The sequence below is a fragment of the Apus apus genome, chromosome 2 (genome assembly GCF_020740795.1).
Source record: "Apus apus isolate bApuApu2 chromosome 2, bApuApu2.pri.cur, whole genome shotgun sequence".
NCBI classification, from domain to species: Eukaryota; Metazoa; Chordata; class Aves; order Apodiformes; family Apodidae; genus Apus; species Apus apus.
The window spans coordinates 102,110,385-102,133,686 of record NC_067283.1 but is presented as its reverse complement, the minus strand read 5'-3'; the positions used below and the strand labels follow the sequence as shown (position 1 = coordinate 102,133,686).

At 36.8% G+C, this 23,302-nt stretch overlaps 1 protein-coding gene across 1 annotated transcript in view; it reads right to left on the bottom strand.

The window, feature by feature from the left end:
- Positions 1-23,302, bottom strand: part of SPIRE1 (spire type actin nucleation factor 1) — a 124,720-nt gene that overhangs the window by 64,383 nt on the left and 37,035 nt on the right. Inside the window, exon 3 of the mRNA XM_051611768.1 lies at positions 1,473-1,709. Coding sequence (XP_051467728.1) covers positions 1,473-1,709 — 237 coding nt within the window. The remainder of the gene's footprint in view (positions 1-1,472; positions 1,710-23,302) is intronic.

The window sequence follows — 23,302 nt, the reverse complement described above, 5'->3', positions numbered from 1 at the left end:
CATAGAAACGACAGCTGTACACTAAGGTAAAGTCACAAAAGCTGTACATTTCCAGGATGATAAAAAAATAACAGCAAAATATTATAAAAAATAAAATGCCAGATACTAATTTTAAAACACATAAACAGACTAGCTGAGATACGTATTAACAAAGCAGAACCAGAAAGATGCTGCTCAGCAGCCTAAGATGTTGAAACCTAACCATTTTTGTACTTCAGGCATGTGTACCAGTGTAACTGAAGGAGTTCAGGAAAGTTTTCCAAAGTTATCTTCCCTTGTTTGCAGAAAGCAAGTAAAGAACATGCAAAATAATCACTTTTACAAGCTACTGCCCTCAGCTGTGTGTACACAAAGGTCCAGTCTGCCTCTACACTAACTAAAACTTCCTTTAACAATCCAACTTTATTTGTCCTAGGGTGCTGCTGGCCACTTCTAGAGAAGGTGACTGGGCAACTGGAGTGGCAGAGGGATAGAGCAAAGCATCTGCCTACAGCAAGGGCACCAACTCTGGGAGTGGCAGGGGCTTGAAGAGGGGAGTACTGCATCCAGCCAGGCCCTCCCCATCACATTTCTCACTCTGAGCCCTGCGTCTCTGAGGGAGAAAAAATGAAGGCATTAAGCATTTAGCATTATTTCTGATGCAAGGAAGATACAAAAGCATCTCAAACACAAGTTACTCCCACTACAGTCTGCTAAGAGCTTCCCTCTTTACTGTCAAACCATCAGAAGTGGCAGGTTTTCATGGGGTCTTGATGTGCCCTGATGTGCTATCCAGAACCCTCTTCCAGTCAGCTTCCACCACTACACTCTTTATTTCTGAGCTAATTTGACTCTAAAATTTGTACTAAATACTAATCTATAGAAAACAGAGGGTTAATACTTTTCAATGATTGTTCACAGTAGCCCAGATAATATTGAAGAACCTGCTGCAATTAAAATTCATAAGCTATATTTCCAAAACTCACAACTTAGGTCAAGAACTGCAATCATAATAATTGACAATGAAATAGTGTATCCTGACTCACTACAGACAAATAAGATGGTCTTATAAAAGCACACCTCTGCTTCAGTAGAGGAGGGTGGCAAAGGAAGACAGTGATAAGTAATAATTAAATTAATACTGCACTAATTAAAAGATGAATTAATTGAAACAGTCCATTAAGTATCCAAGTGTACACAAAGCAATTCCACAGACGCTACACTGGAAGGCTGACTATCCAGTGCACATATGAAATCAGAATGTGATATTAATGGCACATCCAATGCTAAAGTTGATCACGGATTTTCTGTTGCTGACCGTCAAACATTAAATGCTACTGCATGTCATTTTTGCAAGCAAACTTTACAGAATGACCAGGGACATCAGAAAATAATACAGTCAGTATCACACTGGACAGTAACACGGTAAATAAGAGTTGATTTTCTCATTGACAAAAAAAGTAAAATATAATCTAAACTGCCCATTACTGTACCTTCATGACATCTTTATAGGAATGAATGGCCTCAACTTCCTCTTTGTCATCATCATTGTCATCCTCCACTCCTTCATCCAGAGCATCATATCCTTCATCCCTGCTCCCATCTGTTTCTGTGGTGTTAGTCATGCAGTCAATAAGCTGCTCCAGTGGAGGACTTAATTCCCGTTCTTCATTGTCCTTCAAACCATAGTCCAGGGCTTTATATATAATAATCCCTAGTGATTCAATAACCTATAAAAGTGAAAAAGAAATTTGTTAATGCCATGAATGAATGAATAGGTCAGTCTAAGAACACCCTTTTCTGGAGCTTGCATAACAAACTTAGGAAATGGGAAGGCAATAAACATCAAAATTAATGAGAAAAATAATACCTACAGTAGTACTTCAGTAATGCAGCACAGAACACGCAAGAGCAGGACCTACCACATGCCTACCACTTTCTTATTTCAAAGCTTGAAATAAAAATTCATAATTTAAAATTGACCTGAGAGATGTCTGGACACAGCTGCAGTCATCCCAATATTAACTCACTGAGCAATGGGACATCAGCCCACAAGAACTCCTTTGCCTGTTGTGCAGGCAGTGGAGGCACAGATACTCCACTGAAACTACTAACAACTGGATTTCATAGTAATGAGGCAGTACACAAATATTTCATTGAACTTAAGGCTTCTTTTTTGTGCTCTGTCAAGAGCAAAGCAGACAGACAACCTCTTAGTCAGTGTAAGCTAGCAAAAAATCATCAGGAACATCCCATAGCTTCTTATTTCCCTAAAGAGTAATGTTGAAGCTTCTAGCATTTAAAATATGTAAAGACATGGCATTTCCAAATGAGGAGTTTGGAAATGGGTATTAATGGAGAGGGAAGGGAAAACGGACTTGCAAGAGTAAACAACAAGAAGGAAATGTCACTGCTGGGAGATCCTTGTCTGACAAAGGAAGTAGAACTGGAGTTATTGCATGTAATCTCTGATCTTCCTTGTGTGTGTGATGGCCAGCATGTCACACAAAGGAGCAGACTCCAGTGTAGGTGTAGTTGGCACTAGGGAAACTTTAATAACAGCAGCATTTCTAAACATACCAAATCTTGTCATCAAATGCCATTTTCTGTCATCTGGCTTTCAGTACTGCCCAGGTCAACAAACTTTTTAATGTACATTTTTTAAATTCAATTTGCGAAAATAGGACAACACAAATGGTTTCTTAAAACATTAGATTTTCCTCTAGCAGCTTACTCATCTCAGCCCAGCAAAATCTTTTTGGTCTAAGAGGCTGGTGGTTAGCAAAGACTTTAAATTATATCCTATTAGTTTACCTAGGTAGACAATTTAATGAACTAGCTGTAGTCTGACAGCTTTACTCTTGCATACTTCACTCCTCTGTTAAGATTACTTTGCAGTGGAAATTCACTTTGTAAGACAGTGGCTAACAAACAAACCTTTAAAAAAATACATTATAATATTTTATAATAATTTTGATAAATTTATTTAATATAAATAATTCTATGCTGTTCTTGAAATGTGTTTATACATATTTGGAAAATATTCTTAATATCCAGTTAAGACATTAGGCAAATTAATGAATAAAAAATTGCCTTCATCTATTTAGCTCAAAGAACAGCTTCTGACTTGGAAATAGTAGTGAGATAGCAAAGTATACCAGGGAAGCATCACTGCATGCTTGTTCAGTTCTCATATCCTTCCCCAGACTTCTGCCATGACCCACTCTGTAGACAGGACACTGCACCATACAGACCTTAAAAACAACTGTAACAGACCAAACTTTCACTTGCAGCTGGGAAGCTACTTTGTAACAACTGTCTTGTAAAACTTGTATGTTAAAAACAATCTTAAAATGTGAAAAAATCACAAAATATATTCTACTGGTAGACAAGTATGCTTCCTGTAACTCAGGTTCTTCGTACAATCTCAACATATACTGAAAAGGCACAAAGAACAGCAAGTTAACTCCAATTTGAAGTAGATCTAAATGAAAATGAAGTACAACCAAATAATCGCTTTGATGTTTTAAACACTTAGGAGTACACATAATGTGAGTAATTTCTAACTTTAATAAAAACTAAATTTGAAAGAGCTTTGCATACACGAGGAGGACTGAAATGTCCTAATCAGATGCAAAGAAAATAATGTCTTGTGCCATGCAGTGATGGCTGCTGAACACAGCTTCTGGATTTTGCTACACCAACACTTCAAAAAAAATAGAAGAGGGGAGTGTCGGATAAAGAAAGCGCACTCTCTCTGCTTCCGTCTGTTTGGGAAGAGGATTAAGGCCTTCAAAAGCACCATGGCTAAAACTGGATGACAGCTGCTGCTTTCTTTGATGTATCAGCAGTGGGGTTTTTTTGCAGTTCAGTGAGACAGTTAGTGCATTTTTTTATTTTATGAATAGATTTCATAATGCATGCAAAGCTGACACAACACGAAAGTCTGCAACAGCACCAATTCAGAACTATGTTCAGTCTCTCAGCTCCTTATCTAGGATTTGTGGTCAAAACCGTATTTATTCAGTGTCTGTGAGTATCACAGATTCTTCTCGCTGAAAGAGAAAGCCACAAACATCTTCACTGAGAAATTTTGCTTTGATTTGCATTAAAACTGAAAACTTTCAGCACTCAGTAATACTCGTTTACCAAGGATCTTGTAAAACCACACAAGTGCTACAGGAACATCAAGCAAAAGTCACTGAATGGTCACCGCTTCTTCACATGGACAAAACTACTACTGCAACTTCACACATACAAAACTTCTATGTCTGTATAACTAGAAACACACTATACAAAGTGAGACAGCTCATTGCTGCTTAAACACGAGTGCTGTCACTCTGGCTGTAACACAAATCAAATACCAACAAAAAAGGGAAAGCTTTTCACAGGTGAATGAATAAATTGATACATTTGTGGGGTTTTTGAGTTGGGATAATCAGGCACTATCACTTTTTTTTTTTTTTAAAGGGTCAGTTATTTACACTGGTTCTAAACTACACTGTTTGCTAGTTTCACAAAAAATAAATACTTCTGGCACACAACAAGTGACAAGCACTTGCATAGTTTTCTATTACATGTGAAAATGGAGGAAGAATAGGAAAAACCAGGATAAGAAAAGACTTAGCAAGGATCTTTTAAACCACAGAGTTGTACACTGACATACCAAAATAACTGCATGATGCTGAAGTAATTGCCAGCACTAATGCTAAATTATGCTGCTTGGTTCAGATGAAAAAAAAAAATTAAGTTAGGCACCTTGAACTTTAGCAGTCATTTGTTTCTGATTGATTAAAATTTTGGCAACAGACCTGATCTTTGCAAATCACCCAGTAGCTAAATAACTTAAAAAAATAAACAAGGAAGCCTGCATTATGCTTTACACCTTCTCACCAAGTTCTTTTGAAAGTCATGGCTTCAGACCAAAAAAAAGCAACGCACCAACATTTCCCACAGACTGAACTTTAACTCTCTTGTGCTTAAATCATTAGTTGAAGGGGAATTTTGTCTCACTGTGAGTATTCTTTATTTCCTAAACTAGTCTGGACTCGTATTATACTGTTCTTTTCTAACAAGTTGTGATAAAGTTGCTGGAGCATTTTTACTTCAAACATGATTTTAAAACAGTATCTTCATGCTCCTTCTACACATGCAGCAAAAACAAAACCATTCAGATTATTTTTGTACACAAACACTGCATGGAACAACTTTCTATTCTGTATACCTGCCTCCAACACACTATGGCACACCTCTTGGAAAGGGGTTCATTAGGGTTTTAGGTCTTTTATATGAAACAAATTATGCTCTTCCAATGGGCACTGCCAATTTAACATGCTCAAAAAGTCACCAAATACACAGCTCTTTGTATAGCAACCAAACACTTTTGAGACTTGCAAAAGTTGAGTGAAATCCCTGTGAAGTACTTAGCTTAATTTTTTTTTATTTCAGAGAAGAAACCCTTCCTTCCCTCCAACGTATATGTATCTCCGACTCTTGCTGAAGCACAGATGAGAACAGGCAGAACCCACATGCCATTGCCCCCACGCACTGCACACACAATAGGCGCTGTCTGAACTTTCATCTCCTTCCGAGGCTTGCCTCAATTTTTTAACAAAGCAACAAAGGCAAAGGACAGGCTTGCACTTAGAGGAGCAAAGGGCTTTATTTTTTCAGCTCAAATGCCTGTTCCTCCTTAAAGTTCTCCCTTCCTCCAAAAGCCACTCAGGTTTAGTATCCCTATATTGAGATTAAAGACACCATAAAGCTCCAGATCCTAAGGTGAGTAAACTAACTTTGAACTTTCCCAGCGGGACCTCAGATATAGTAACCAGTCACAACAATACTTAAATTACTACTCCAATGTGTTTTATTAACTCTAATAATTTTTTTTAATTAAAATTTTATACTACAATTATTTATAAGTGCTCCCATTTCTTACCAGCTGATCTACAACACACTTTATGAAGGACAATCACTCTGCCTCATGATAAGAGTGCCGAAAGCCCAGAGCTGGCAACAGCAGCGACACTCCTTAGGGCAGAGCTCCTCTCTGCCACCACCTCTGATATTAGGCAGCACTTAGTCCATTTGCAAAGACTAACCTGTCCTACTGCTAACTTTAAATTAGCCTGTCAGGAGGTCCATGCTGTGCTTCTGGAATCCTAACAGGCAGCATAAACATATCCATAGACACCCTTGAAGTAAAGAGTTACATATCTTAAATTTTCTATGGCGCAGTAGAAGACACACAAACACACAAGTTTTTGTGATAAAATTCTGTAGTACGGACCAAAAAGCCAGGCATGCTACTATTTTATGTAAACCCAGATGTTTTTTCAGTTATTTACCTCATCCTTAGATGCCCTACATAACTCTCAAGCGTACCTCCTGGAAGAGTATGTCTAAATAGGTTGTTATATGAGATGCCTTGCTGTCACTGCATACCTTGGTTATACTAATACAGTTTTTACCACAGCATTCCCCAGTGGAAACAGACTAGCATTACCCAAGTTCTAATAGCTGGGGACATTGCTAAATTTAAGTATGACCTTCACTAAATTAGAGTGACTTGCAACAGACTGTCAAATGAGAACAGTGAGGAAAACTTCCAAGTGCTTCCAGGTAAGCAGCAAGGATTCAGAGTATTTCTAAAGAATCAGATCACTCATTTCTAAAGAATATAAACAGAAGATAAAGGATTATTCAACTTCTAGTTGATACCGCTTTGCTACTGAAAAGAAATATTGCTTTCTGCCATATAGTGAGTCTTGCTATTTAAACCAAAGCAGTGATAAAAGCAAAAAAAAAAAACCCAAAAAACCCCCTACAGAGTATGTGGGGCCTAATGGAAAATAAATATGAAAGGAAATTAAATACATGCTTTTAACAAGATTCAGTCTGTTTCAGATACATTCAGAGCTAGGAAAATTTCTCTACCACATCCAGAGGAGATCTTTCTCAAAATTATTTTATATCCATGAGCCTTTGAATGCATTAAGTGGATAAAGACACCTACTTACTGAATTATTTTTATTATTTAAGTATACATTGAAGAGATTCAGTGGAAGAACTCCTGACCAAAGACACCAAAGAGGCCTAAAACATACAAAGGGGATGCTTGCTTTTCCAGGTTTTGTATTTTCCTCCCAAAGTGAATATGCAGAAATGTAAGCAGTTAAATGTTTTTGGACTCGGTTGCCTCTAATAAAGTAGCAGTAGTTTAACTGTAAGTTTATTAAGGCTCAAATGTAATATAAGTTTCCAATTTATTCAAAGGTTCTGATAATTATAAATAAGTTTTTGGCTGTTCAAGTTTCACTATAGACACATCTAAGGAGAACCTCCATTTATTAGCATAAATTAAAGCAGAATTTATTCCATTGTATCAGTCTCAACTTACATTTTATCTGCTGCATTAAAACACTGAAACAAAACCCTCATTTTTCTTCTAGTTTTTGCTCATACATTATAATCCCCAAGATTAGGACAAATCATTACTCCCTTATTAAGGAACTTATCCAATGCAAAGGAATTTCACCAAAGTGACAGTTCATCCCCAGAGAAAAACAAAACTAAATTCTCTGTTTTAACTGTGGAGAATCCAGTAATAGCTGAAGCTCCAGTAAGAATTAGGTGCAATAATTAAGTAATATAGATGGTGAAAGTCATTTGAAAGTTCTTAAATACACTTCTATTAATATCATAGTTTTAAATACAGGTCATGTTATCCTGATCCCATTTACGTAAATGGCAGAGATGGTGACAACATTAAGAATTCTGAGGTTGGAATACATTTGCTGAAACAAATAGGCAGAATGTTGTTACATTTCCCTCCTATAGGCTTAGAACTATCTGAAAATTGTCTTAAAATATCCTGCCTATTTAGGATTTTTGGCACAGTATCTTGTCTTGATTTTTTAAAAATGATTTTATTATCACAGTCTATAAAGACTATTTGTACAAAAACTTCATTCAAAATCTTAATGGCATCAAAATTAGGTGCATCAAAATTAATTTTGTGAAAGCCACAATAGCTATGGAAATGCTACTTCAAAATATAAGGAGAATATGTTTTCTATCTTAAGGCACAAAATCAGACTATGTCACAAACGTTTGTTGTAGATCCATTTTCATGTACACCACAGCCATAAATCTGCTAATACTCTTCAGAATAATGCTTCTGACACATGAGGTATTATTTTAAAGAAAAGTTTCAATGCAGTAATAATCTGATAAATCAATAGGTATTATTATTACCTCAGTAACATTTAATATTCTTACATCAGGATCATTTAATACTACACTTATCCAACCAAATAAATTATTATTCTTTTCAGAACACAATCCTTCTGTATTGCTGACTTTACTAAATAAAGTCAGGTCAAAATAAAGCTCTTGTTGTCTTCTTTTTCTCAATTATGAAATATAGTTAAACATCTATATATAGTTTTATATAGAAATAGAAAGCAATCAGATGGACTCCACGAGTAAGACAACAGAAGGAGCAAAGAATTTAGTTGACTACCAAAAACATAACCAAGACCACAGAAACTCCAATGGGACCAAATAGTGTAAGAGCCAGAAATCGCCATTCGCCACATCAGCCTTTTGAATAAAGCTTTAGATTACAGAGTATCAGATTAACTACAGCAAAAAATTTTGTAGTGAGAGAGAGGTGAAAAGGAAAACCAGTATAAAGGCGAGCAAAACTATTTCAGTAGCTCCGATCCGGAGAATTCATGTGCAACTGGTTTAAATTTGGCTGATATTGCACACCTGTCTATGGTGTCAGACAAGCTATAGAAGATAATAAAATGCTTACAGTAGCATTGATTCAGTTCAATTTATGGTAGTCATGGAAGAATGCAAAATCAATGCCACTTTTATTCAAAATACCTACACAGTTCAACTAATCTACTCAGAAAGTCAGTTTGCATTACTTGCTCAGCCTTCCCACACAGATTTCATTTAAACCACTACAGTTGCCTGTTACAGGCTTGGTCCCCATTTACTTAATCCAGAAATTGGAATGAGTAAACACTTGCTGCAATATAAACCATTTCTTCTCCTGTGAGTCAAGAACTTTCTCACACCTATTTTCCCCAAAATTAACAACTACAAAAGTCAAGCAAACAAAATACCTGTACAATGAAAGCTATTCTTTTAAATACAAATTCTTGGCTAGTGAAAGCTTTGCATTTGCATGTATGTCTTACAAGCCTTCTAGCAGCAGCTCTCAAGAGACGTTATAAAAGTTAGGCTGGTTTTGTCATATTTGTCAGAGGTATGTCTGCATTTCAGGTGTTTCACAGATAATGAACTTCACAGAGACAGATGAAGAATCTGAATAAGAGTTTACACAGAGTTGGGAACATGACCACTCTTCTGCTTTAACTGTAGCCTTCCTAAAATCCACCTTCTCCCATTCCTGAAAAAATATGTCCTTCTGACTCTTAAAAGACTTCTCTGAAGAGTCAAATTTTGTAATTCCAGGATTTCATGCTTAAACTCAATAATGTCAAGAAACAATCCCAGATGTAACCACATAACAGGTCTTTTTTAAAGTGACATGCCAGAAAAGAAGGCTGACATACGTTGCTGCTTTCTGGTGCCTGGAGTATTCATTAACCTCATACAAAGCAGAACAAATTTAACGCTGCTTGCACTAAAGGGACTGAATATTGATGGGAAGTCAAATAACTACCAGTAAGAAGATTGTCCTTTTCATCCACACAAAAAGAGAATCTTCAAAGATATCTATGGGATGTTGGCATTTATTACCTAGCTGCACAAGATGAACCATGCACGGCTACCTCCACTGTCTCATGGAAAAACTTTCCAGCCATACCTAAGCAGATAACTATACATGACTTCTTTCCTAAAGAAACTAATGGGAAATCACACATACAGCCTGGGAACAAAAAGGTAAAAAAGCCAAGACTCTTACTGGGAAGGTTGTTTTTTTTTTTGTCAGATGTGCAAAGAAACTTGAGTTTGACATTAAGGACATAACTTGACCATGAAACATGGAAATTTTCACATGGACTGTCATAGTCCAAGGAGTTAGTAATGTGCCAGACAATTATTCATTTAGGTCAAGCACGATCTCTGACTGTGTCAGGCAAACACAACACTGCAGGCTGACAAAGCCTCTGCAAAGCTCCCAGTTTTATGAATATTCTTCCATGCCCTCTTCCTATAAGCAGCAACATTTGATACAGGCATTTGAATCACTGGCATTCAAACAAATACTCCTCCAACACTGAATACCTAAGTGAACATAAAATATTTTCATAAAGAGCAATTACCTTTGAGCTTTCACAATGTCCTCAATGGAAAGACTGGCATTTGCTAGAATAATTCAAGAAAGCACCAGTAGGGACTGTCGACATATTATCTACTCCTAAGAAGATATAAGCTTCACATCAAGCTCAGTTGGGCTTGATGGGGCTCGGAGCAATCTGTTCTAGTGTGAGATGACCCTCTTTATTGTAGAGAGGTTGGACTAGATGACCTTTAGAGGTCCCCTACAACCCAAGACATTCTACAGTTCTGGTTTTTTAGGTCTGAAATTCCAATACAACCATAGCACGGAAGGCTGACTTACCCTAAACCAAAGAGCAACAGAACACATGACCACATCTCAACAAAAAGCTCATCACCTGCTCTTTAGGCCACAAAACCCCAGAGAATCCTTTTATGAAATGACATTTACAGTTTTCTATTTCTATTTCCTTCTGAACAGTAAAATCCCTCCAGAAGAAATCCATATTAAAACATAGCTCTATCACAGTTAAAAGTTATTGATATATAAAACATACAGCTTTTAACCTCAGGCATGAAGTACCTTAGCACAAGATATTCTAGCACCTGCCATCCTCCAAAGTCATCAAAGTGCTGAACTGTGACAGTTTCTAATCTTTAATGGGACAGCCATATTCCTGCATTACAAATTGCTGAGCATTGCATGTATTCTAGTGCAGCAATGATAACAAAGATTTCCATACAGTCGCAGTGCAGAAGTGTTATGGTATTTAAAAAAAAAAGTATGAATTTTATGTTTAAATAAAAAAACAAACCAAGACCAAAACATTCCTATCTCTGGCGCTCTACAGAAACCTGTATCATGCAGTCAGATGTTCTACAATGCTCAGCACCTGGCCTTCTAATAGAGTCATTATCTAGATAATTCATTTAACTGCTTACATAGCAGCCAAGTTACAAAATATCCAACTATTGGTGGAGAGGGAATAATTCCAACACTTAAATCTATGTAAACTGCACAGGTACTTGGGAACAGAAAAAAAGATAGAAGGTTTTTTTTAAAAAAGTGTAAACATATCAATTAATGAGACTTACTCCCTCAAATCTATGGTGAAATACTCTGTCACATTCGGTGCATTTTGCACTGCCTGAAAAACTTTAGAGTCTCATAAAATTAGGCCTAAAGGAGCCAATCCTGAGTTTCTCCTGTGCTGAAATCGTGCTAATGAATTAGCTAAAGTTAGTTCCTGCACATGCCATACCCATACTCTCAGCCCAAAGAAAAGCAGAATCTTAAAGGATGCATATTGAGTGTAACACAGTAGCAAGGGAAAGGGGGGAACACCAGGGCAGTGACCCGTCACATCCATAGGACTGCTACAGGACAGCTCTAACATGGTCCTACACAATTCCTCCCTGAATCAAGGATTCACAACAAGTTTCTCAAAGCTTCCTCACTGACTTGCAAAGAACAGAACTGAACTCAGGCAGGCATACAGGGAGTATAAATCCCCTTGGACTTCTCACACTTTGGAAATTGAAATAACGCTGCAATATTACCCTGTCTTTCGAGCCACATTATAATTTTTTTAATTACTACAGGGGATACATACCTGGAAAAAGAAAGTCAAGGCATTATGTTTGTACTGTGGTGAGTTTCCTGACTTTGAAAACATCACACTTCTTTTTGCAAAATATCGTCTATAATTCAGAATTTGTAATTTCCAGGTAAGTGTTGTCACAGGACCCCTAAGTCATATTATAGTTGCCTCCACAATTTTCTTAACACAAAACAGCCACAGAACTAAAATCCTAAATTTAGTCTTATCTGTACACCCTCAAACCCCCCAGCAAAGTAAGCTGAACTGCCTTTGCTAACCACATTGTAATACACAGGCATTACACCTCTTCCATCCAGTACTTGAGCCTATTTCAAATGTAGGAATTTCATGGGGCTAAAGGTCTTGTGGGGTTTTCTTAATTGCTAATTTCTTGTGAAATCTCATACTGGTCATCCTCCCTTTCCTGTAACAGTTTTACCATCTTTTATACCCATTTTCAAACCTTTGGATAAGAAGTGCTGTAAAAGTCTAAATTATATTTCTGCATGTCACACACATAGGCTTAAACTCAGCTGGAAATGCCTCTAATCATCCAGTTTTCCCTATGACTTCTGTTCCCTACAAAATAGGGGAAGGAAAAATGAAGAAAAGTACATGCCTGAGGCTAATGGTTAGGCTTATCAGCTGGGTGCAATGCAACACACAAAACTGCTTTTCTTTGAGAATAGAAAGAAAGACATAAGAGTGATTTATTTAAATATAAGTAGCACAGGTAGCCAGTGAAAATAGCTACTAAGATTAGACTATCAGATTGTTCTAAACTTCACAGGAAATAAATTCTGACAGCATCATCCCTTTGTCTTGTTATACGACTGTAATTATATTATTAGTCTACACTCCAGAGAATGTCTTGAAGTTTAAGAAATAGGAAAAATGGCAAGGTTTTAATAATTTTGGACATTGTAGCTTTACATTTTGATCTTTACTTTACCTAAGAATCCCCAATTATTTTTAATATCCTTGAAGATTTTAAAATTTTACAAACTCTACAATATCCACATACCCTTCTGGGAATACCCTTTGTAATATACACATCATGACAGTTCGTATCATGTATCAAAAAGAAATTGCCTGGCAATTTTTAGACCAAACATAATGAAAAAAGAATGTACTTCATATAGTCATATAGTTCTCCAACAAGTAAAACCATTTTCCGGAAGGGAATGAAAAAAATAATAATTTAAAAAGCAATATAACAGTCAGAAGGTCCATTACAGAAGAAGCACTAAATTCTGCTGGATTTCCACAGGTACTGTAGCTTTGAAATAGTGAAAACATTCCTGCTTATCCAAGAAACAAGCTTCTCAAAAGTAATTTCCTTCAACTGCAGAGATATCCATTTGCTTCCATCACAGACTATTTTTTCCTTCTTCTTTTATTTTGTAGCCTCACAGAAGTTTAAGAAATGTAAGAAAAAAAGGAAAAAGATAATTGTATTACAAACATAAGCCTACATTTCTTTAGCTAAATGACCACAGTCATCAATACTCTTTAAGGAGATAAACATTGTCAATTAAATCAGTTTGAAAGAGTATCTACACAACTACCTCCAGGGAATCAAACCTTCAGTATTCCAAATGAACAATTTATATCTGTGAATTCTGGAGCTCAGAGGGATGGCAGAATTTGTTTTTATTTTCTCCTCATTAATCCTTTTGCCCAGATCACTTTTCTCCTTTGTCCAGTTGTATTAGCAAGCTGTATGTTCTCACATAAACTACCAAACAGGCAGCAATGTCAATGTTTGCTTATGCAAAGCTGAAACGTCACGCAGGAGGGGAGCTTTTTGTAAGGACTGGGACGATGAGTAACTGTCAGACAAACTGCAATTACACCATTTCACAGAACACTGGTTTTCAGGAATTACTATTAGTAGCCAAACCAGGGGCATGGATGAGTGTCATCCTCGCATCTCCACCTACCTTCTGCTTGCATTGTAACATGGTCTGATGGATCAGAAAACTGACTTTGCTGGAAAAAGTCATGCTTTCCTGAGCAGCTCAGAAACAGAAAAGAAAAAAACCCCAACAAACCCAAACCCTAACTCTCTATGCTACCATATGCACTCTCTGTGCTACCATACATCAGCTTTGGCTTTAGGCCAAAGGGAAGCACAGCACTGGAAAACCTCAAAGCTCTACTCACAGATAAAATAAATGCCTATTTTCACTGGAAAAGCTAAAATTAGCCATAACAAGGAGAGACAGCATGAGTGTTTTCCATAACTTTCATATTTTAGATAAAATGCTTGGTATAAACATAATCCTCTCTGACCATTCTACATTTTTACAATACATTGTCTTCCTTAACATCCAGTTTTACCTAATGATTCTTATCAAACACTTTCTATGACAGTTAGAGCTAGGAGGGGAAATGTTAGGAAGTTTTGCCTTGTATAGTTCAGATTTTTTTCTTTTTTTAAGGCTAATTTAAAGATATTACAAAAAGATGAGTCAAGTGAACTAAAATAAACAAAAAAAAAAACACGTCTAACTCAAATCATAACATTATTTTAACTAACATTTATTAGTAAAAGAAATCAAATAACGTTAAAGAGATTTCAAGTGCAGTGAAATACTCCAAATATGGTGGGGTTTTTTAGATATTTTAAATAAATAAATAAATAAAACCCCTTAACATCTAATATCTAACACTTTTTTCATTGCACTTAAAGATGTTTTTATGGAGTAACAAGTGACATTCCAGCAAAGCCCAGGTGCAAAGGAACAAGCAGACTGGAAACGAAACCTTCCCTGCTCATTGGCCTTCCCTAATTAAGCTAATAAAAAGTATTCTACTAGAAGAAATTAAGCTTTTCTCTGTCTATTTTTAGACAGTCAAATTGAGGGAATTAATAATGTTTATAATAATTTTAAACATACTTTCCAGCTAAAACATTCACTCCATGAATTGACCAAACAATGGGACTAGAAACTTGTAAAAAGAAAAAAAAAAAAAAAAAAAAAAAAGAGACAGAAAAAGATTAATGGCTTTTCTTACACCTCAAACTGTGGATTACTGCTCACTAGAAAGCACGGCCTCAGGGAGAAAATTTCTCCAGTGCACAGACACTTCAGTACCTGCTGCTCATATGGGAACACTACCTGAAATCTGTGTCAGGCAGGACTGCCAGCAGCCACCACAGATACAGATGGTAACAATTCCTGGTAAAGTCTTAACTGAAGGCAAAACTTTATGTTTTCAGAGTATACACAGTATTTGCCCAGATCTCTCTGGCTATTTGAATACAGCTAATTTTTCTGGACTGATTTACAGCTGCTTCCTCCAAATGTTCCTCATATTACTATGAAACTTCCAGTTAATTATCTATTGGAGTATTTTGCTGTTTAAAAAATTCTGGCCAAATGTTACCATTAAGCTGTTTGCAACAGACCAACTGACACTGTTTTCTCAGGAACAGTAGCCATTAAACTTAGGAGAGGTCTGCTATGAACATTTACCAATATTGCAACATTCATTACTGAGGGCCTGTGTTTATGTCTCTTGTTCAGTCACATTTTTGGGATACAGCATTAAGAAAACACTGAACCTGTAAAAAACATTATCTTCTCTAACTCATTAATTTAGAAGTAACTGTTTAGCAATTATAAACACATTGAAAAATACATTCACAGTCCTATTTTCTGCATTCATTACCCATCCTGTGATGAATGTGCAACACAAAGTGGAATGATTTTCAGACATAATTATCCACATGCCTGGATAAAGCACCCACAGTCCCTAGGGGTACCACAACACTTCAGTTTTCAAATAAAATGTGTTTTTGTTAACATTACTATAACAGATTTTTCACTGACCACACTTATCTTTGGGAAACTCACATTAACATTTATGTGAACAGATCCAAACAGAGAACCTCCCCATTGTCCCTCTCTGAGCTTTTGGTTTGCATCATGGAGAGCTGTGTAGTATGGGATCCTTTTGGATTAAGATAAAATGACAGATGAAATCCAAGGCTCACCTAATGCATTCATTTTGTTGATGGTACACTCAGCATAAGGCTCTCAGAAGAGAGCTAATCTGAAATCAAGCAACTGGGGCACATATTCTATGGACACTGGATCTTCAACACCAGCTTCCATGCTCTACAGATGTGCGACGTGCTATTTGCTAATACAATGGACTGAGTTGAGACTGAAACGCCATAAATAACTTCAATGCAAGACTAAAGAACAACTGAAAAGTTGTAAGATAACCACAAAACTATTAAGACAGTACAGAAAGAGTAAAAGCAGCCAGTATCTTGAATAAAATTTCGTAATACAAAAACTTTGTTTCAGTTGGGCAGCTCAGATGCAGTCTGTACTTGTTTCTGCCTGCAAGGAAATTTAGGGCAGGTGGCTGCACCTCAGGAATATCTGGGCCAGCACTTGTACCCTGTGATGAAAATCTAGCACTGTCCACTAGAGTTCCTTCCACTAGCTGAAGGGGGATCAGTATTATTAAGTCTGGATATGCTGATGGTAGGGAAGACAGTTTAATAATATCTCTACTATCACTGTCTATAAGCTAGTACATTAATGTTAAGGCATTCTACTTTGAGTCAACACACACAATCAGCAAGGTAATGGGAAAGAAAGAAAATGTATTTTATAACCTTCACATTAATGACAAGATACAAGAGAACAAGAAAGAGAACACAAATTTGGTACAGGAAAATACTTTGGAAATCCCTTTAAAATACCTCCTTGTAATAGAAGTGAAAATACTGACAGAACAGGAAAATTCTCTTTCAGACAAAAATGACAGACCTATTTTGCAAAACTCTGTCCTCCCATAGGTACAGTACAAGATTATGCCTTTGACCAGCTTTTATGAAGTGTATTAAATTAAGTCAGAGTACTGACTAATTGCTCTCCTACATTTTAGCTTCTACTCTGACAGAAAGTTCCAGAAGTCTTTAAAAATGTGGAGAGGATGGTTATCATAATTACAAAACATTTTAAAGCCAATAGAATAAGTGGAATAACTAAAGTTTCTTTTAGAACCAGAAATGTTAATAATTCGGACACACTAAACAAAAAGGTCTGGTTTTCCTCCTTTAACATCAATGTATTTTCTTGCTGCCACAGTGTTGTGAAATTGCAAGAAATTATCATCAATGTAAAGTTAACAGAGGAATGTAACAACTACCACAGTGTAATAGATCTAAAATAGCACAGAAAAATACATTCACAGTCCTATTTTCTGCATTCATTACCCATCCTATGATGAATGTGCATTCAAAAATAGCATTTAGAGCTTTGGATATTAAAAGGTGAAATAATACAAGGTACACAAACCAGCACCTTCTACCCACCCTTCTTTACCCTACATGAAGGAAATAGTATGCAGGCTAGCCAGTGGATAATTTAAGATAAAATAAACCCTAAAAACAAATGGGTAGTTTAATGTTTTTAAATTTATTTATTTTTTTAAATAAATACCAGTGTGTATATATATGCATTGTTCAGCAATGTTTGTCTTCTTTTAGGACATCTACACTTCTTACTGCAGATCCTATTTCAATGGGACTACAGATAATGAAATATGGATGACATAAGGTTATAGTTATATGCTAAACACTTGCAATGTCTTGTGAATAATGAAGGCACTGTAATTATAATCTCCCAAGCCACACCCTTCCTGTACAGGATTCATTTCACCTATGTAGTACCAGGCATGCAACTTAGGGATGTCCTCTCTGCTGACTCCCAGCTTGCTGAGCAGAAGACTATGACATGGGAGTGGTGCAGGACAAGTAATTCACCACAACTTGGCTACTTATACAACCAAAAGGCGGTTACATCTTCTAGTGCCCAAAACAAGGGATTCAGGAAAGTGAGAGGGATGCTGGATTCCCTGCACTCACCAAATCTAGTCCCTCTTTCCACCCCAAGGTTAAATTACTAATACTTTTCAATCAGTGTCAGGGAGAACAACAGCTTTTAAAGAAAAGGCAAACAGGGTCTGTAAGTTAAATTCTGAAATTTTTTCCTTCTCATCCTGCAAAATGAAACAATGATATTCATAACATTAAAAAGGGAGGAAAAGAAGTATATTAAAAGAGCTACTAACAAAAAGTGACACTTAAAATACATAGTGGAGGGTAGAAAAGAAGGCTTCTTTCATCTGTTTTACAGTCTCTCGAACACTAGGAAGTACTTGCTTCATGACAGATGTTTTCAGATTAGACACTGTATAAGAATATTTTTTAATCTCATCTCACAGTGGTTGATAAACTCACTCTGCTCTTCCAAAATCCTCTTCTTTACACCACAGACTTTGCAATAGGTTAAAAAATCCCATAAAGAAAAAAGTCCCACTTTTTAATCTATATAAACCTCACCTGAGATAATCTGCTTCCTACAGCAAATACCAGTATTTGAAAGAATATCCTCAGATAATGTATTGCCTCAGAAAACCTGAACACGTGGTGGTATTAAAGACAAAGAGAAGTATAGGAGATTTTGAGGGATCAGAATCAGGGGTGTGAAAGAGGATGCTTAAGAATAACTTACATCTTATACAACCACTCACACATGCATGAAACTGCACTGCTGAATCTCTGTGGGAACAAAAGGAACCAGAAAGCCAAGTGATAACTAAAATCTGTGTGAAATGCACCTGAAAATACAGTCATTAATTGTGATCTATGGTCCCTAAAACAAATGACATTGGGAACACAAGTGGATGCAGTGCTCTAAGCCACTTCATCACACAAATCTTCACTAGAGAGATCCCTCTCAAATGTGCACTTATTCCAAAGGGGAGATAACTTTTGAGCAGACCAGCATTTGTCCAACATCACCTTGAACAGTTTGCCAGGCTGGAATTACACTACAAGAGACTATAAAGGACTCTAATGAGGACTTGACTCACAAAGCATCATTGATGTACAAACCTACTTTACAAGCAGTTATTGTAGTTATTTCACAATGCCCAGTCTGTGAGATGCAATCTCAGGTGCTCTACACCTGCTCTGCAGGGCTTTGGGCTGTCAAGGTCAGATATCTTGAGATGGCTGTAACTTGAACTTTGGTGGAGTTCAGATAAACGCAGTTAAAGAGAGAAGAGAAAGCTTTAATGTCTTCTGGGTATCCTATTCCAACAAAGAGCAAAGGGAAACAGAAAGAAAGTTTGTGTTACTAACACAGGCTTGGCTCTGTCTTTTTTCTTTCACTCTCCTGTCCCCAGACTCACAGGCATTGTTAGAAGTCTAACTTTACCTTCAGATACCAGATATCTTTTTTCATTGCTTCTCCAAGCAAAACAAAATAACAAAGAGCAGCATCTTAAAGTTTAAAAGACAGAAGACAATCTATTGAATCTCTTGCTGTTACTGTTAATTATAGACACTAAACAGATTTATTTAGAACAAAGCAAAGAGAAAAACATACATAATCTATGCCTTTGGCATAGCGTGAACCACGCAAAGGACAATGAAGCAACCTCCTGCTGGACAATTTCATTCATTTTAAGGGGAATACTCAGAGCACAATTCAGCAAGGATACTCGCAGTAACTGCTGTGTGATCATTGTTATAAAGGATAAGCTTTAAAAATAGGTTACATTTTGAGACAGTAAAAGGCCTCATCATGATACATTACAACCTCGTTATGTGAGCACACAGGTTTCCTATCATGATTGAACGAACAACACTAATTTTGCTGTTTTGCAGGTCTCGTATGCGTGAGTTCACAGGTTTTATTTTGTGAAAGCACGAAGAAAAGGGGGTAGGGGAGCTAATGAAAAGCATTACTACGAACACACCTGTAAACTTGTAACCTTTAACCTAGAACCCAAACATAATACAAGGCTGCTGTCTTTCACATGGACTGATTTAACCCTAACAGGTATTTGCAGAAGGAAAGAGGTGTCCCTGATACTTCTGACCCAGAACACTTCAAAAGTGTCTGGGGACTGTCTCTCTTCCACTCCCATGCTCTTCAACCCATTCTTCACCCTGTTTCTTTTCCTGATAGGAAAAAATTAAGATATATTGTGATAAGCTTGAGACCTTTTATTGGTAAAACTTTCATCTCTACTGATGGGAAGAGTGGCTTAAAGTATTAATGTGTTTCATAGCTTTGGTTTCAGGAATGGCTTTTCTTAGATTTAATAAAATCTTCCACCATTTAGTCACAGTAGACCAACACAAACACCCACAACACCAGCTGCCCATAATTAGCCACTACATTTTATAGCCCCCTTTTCCTGTAAACTTGAATTGTTAATATAGGTCTGAAGAGCAGAAGCAATGAATCACAAGAGCTGAAATGGCAATCATTGAAAGCTGTGCTTGAAGTGCTGTATAGCATTAAGCACTCTGAAAGTCAGGTTCTAGGTATTTAGAATGGGGCACCTAAAATTAGGTTATCTGTTCAAGAAAATGAAACGATATTATGAAAACAGAAATTTGTAAAGCCTTTTGAAATTACAGCAATTAATATAATAGTAAAGCCCATGGCAGTCAGTCCTTTGAAAATTGATTTGAATGTTGCAACTGTAACATAGGATGACTCTGTGGAAAGCCTGTGGAAAACCTGTAAGATGATGCAAACATGTAAAGGAACCAAACTGCTCTTGCAAGGCCATGAATTACAGGTATTATTAGTTGGTGAGCTCTTGAATTTACAACCTTAATAAGTTTTTGCTTTTTTAAACGTGTGTGGAAAGAGTATCACGCACAGATATGCCTTTAAAATGATCTTTTAAAATATAAATGTGTGTAGCCCACTTTAGTAATGTTCTGACATGTGGGCATATGCAGCAGGCACATGTGAGTGCAGACGCGCTCATACACACAGAAATACCATTACCTACAGCAGTAAACAATTTTCCTGTCTATCCTCTGCTACGGCTTTGAAGCTAAGCTGCTTATTTTAAATAAGTTGAACCTACTCCATTTACTCTGAAAGCTTATTAGAAGGAGCAATTTTACACTTTAACTGTTAGAGGGATAATTGCTTTAAAAAAGCAAACCAAAACAAAAAATAGGTTTGCCTCTTTCTGAAGACCATAAAATGCTCAACCCTCAGTCTAGCACCTGAGTATTTCACAAGGTAGAGAGCAAACCTGTACTTCAGTAGTTTTATTCCTTTGTGAGAAGCTACTATGGAGAAGACAGGCAGCCTTTGAGATAAGGCTGTCTGAGCCCATTTAAGGCTTTACATAAGCAGCCTGGTGCAGAGCCACACCCAGGATGTGACCAGCAGCTGAGAGAGATGCAGGTTGCAGTGGTGGCACTAAGCACTCTTCCCAGTTCGCTCCACGGGGTAAAACCAGCATTTACTCCCTTCATGTGGTCTCTTAGTCATGCAATAGCGAGCTACAGATACCATAATTCAGTCCTTCACAAGACAACTATTAACTACAGCCAAAGAAGCAGTCAAGCGGAAGGGGTTGGAAGCCCCATCAGCAAAAAGTATCAGATACTAACCATCATTGTTAGCACTTGGCTTTAAATTAAAAATAATAAAGATACTACATAACCTTTTCTTAACTACGAGCTGCTGGTACCACCTACAAATTTCAAGCATTAGGTGAGTTCCAGAGAGCTTGTAAAAATCAGCTTACATTTTTTAATTCTTGATTTCAGCGAGTCTTGTTCACAAATGACTGCACTAATTGTAAATTCAAGCATAGTTGGAACACACAGAAGTTCCATTTATGAAATGTGATTTGCAATGCTTTTACATGAAGCTAACTGGGAAAACAATAATCATCTAGAACACAGTAATTACCTTTTAAAAACGAAACCCTTATCCAATTCACAGCTATCCAGAATTAGGGAGTTCATTGCTAACGTATCTAATAGACTGCTGTTCTTCATGTTCCTTTTGTTTGCTTAGGTTTTTCTAAAGGAACAGCCATAAGGCCTGTTAAAAGATGAGCCTTTATAATCCTATCAATCTTTCAGATTAATGACACCATACAGGGAACAAGACAGAAATTGTTTCTCGACCTTTAACAGACTTAAAGATTTTTAAATCGGCTCTTAATAAGATTATGGCTGAACATACATATTTCCACACCTCTTCAGAGACAGAGGAGGAGAAATATAAGCATTTCAGTCAATATAAACATTACCAGAAAGCTGAAAGATCTTCGTTGTGACAGAATAGCTTCATTTTTTTGCACATCTTTTAATATGTACCAATTCATGTCAAAATATTCTGTTGGATTCCATTTCAACATCATTTCAAACACTTTTGCCATAACTTGCTAGAAAAAAATAAGTCAAGGGTGATTGCACATGTCCTGTTCGATTCAGATCTATTTACAATATAATTTTGCAGAATTTTGTGAGATTAGAGTGCATGATAGTAGGTGAAAATTTTTGAAACGCATGCAAATTATTCCACCTAATAGAGACTATCACCTGGACATTAATGTTACAGATATACAGAATAGATAGCACCAAAGAGGAACTCCTAGTGGCTTTTAGTAAGAGTTTGTTAGTGAACACACTGACTACCAGCATAACTAGGAATTTTGCTCTGTACCTCCAAGGGTAGAAAGGTCAAGAGCACAAAGCTCCTTTTTTACAAGCAGGAAGAAAGAAGGTTAAAGGCATCACAGAAGGATTTTTTTCTTCCCTTCTTGCTTTCAAAAAAATAAAGGGATTGGAAAAAAGCTTGGTTAACTTTTAATCAACACCAAGAATTTTTTTGTTCACATAAAGCAGCAATTTCATTACAGCAAGTACCTCTATGTTTTCCCTCCATATTAAAAAACAGTAAATTCCAAGAGCATGTTGAACATTATCAGTGTAAAGAATTCAAAAACAAAAGATGAACAGAGTATGAGAGTAACTGCCAGTAAAATGAATGATAAAGATCTTTTGTTTTAAAAGCACATAGACCTTCCTGCAGAATGTTTCTTTCACTGACAGACTGCTTTCCCAACATCACATACTTTTTCCATGAGCACTAATTCAAAACTATTGATGTAACTCATACATCTCCACTTGTTCTCAGAGCTCATTTAAACAAAGCCTTGACAAAGCAATCCAAGAAAGTGTCCAGAAAAAAAAAAATTTACATGAGTGCCTACAGCAGATTCAAGAGTCAAGCAAACACCCATCTATAAGAAAGACAGAAAGGAGGATCTGGGAAACTACAGACCTGTCAGTCTGACCTCAGTACCAGGGAAGGTCATGGAGCAGATCATCTTGAGGGTCATTAGAAGACATATAGAGGATAACCAGGGAATCAAGCCCAGTCAGCATGGGTTTATGAAAGGCAGGTCCTGCCTGACGGACCTGATCTCCTTTTATAACCTGATGACCCAACTATTGGACGAGGGAAAAGCTATGGATATTGTCTATCTGGACCTCCAAAAAGCATTGGACACGGTTCCCCATAGAACTCTAATTAAAAAACTGGCTGCTCATGGCCTGGATGAGCACACGATCTGTTGGATCAAGCACTGGC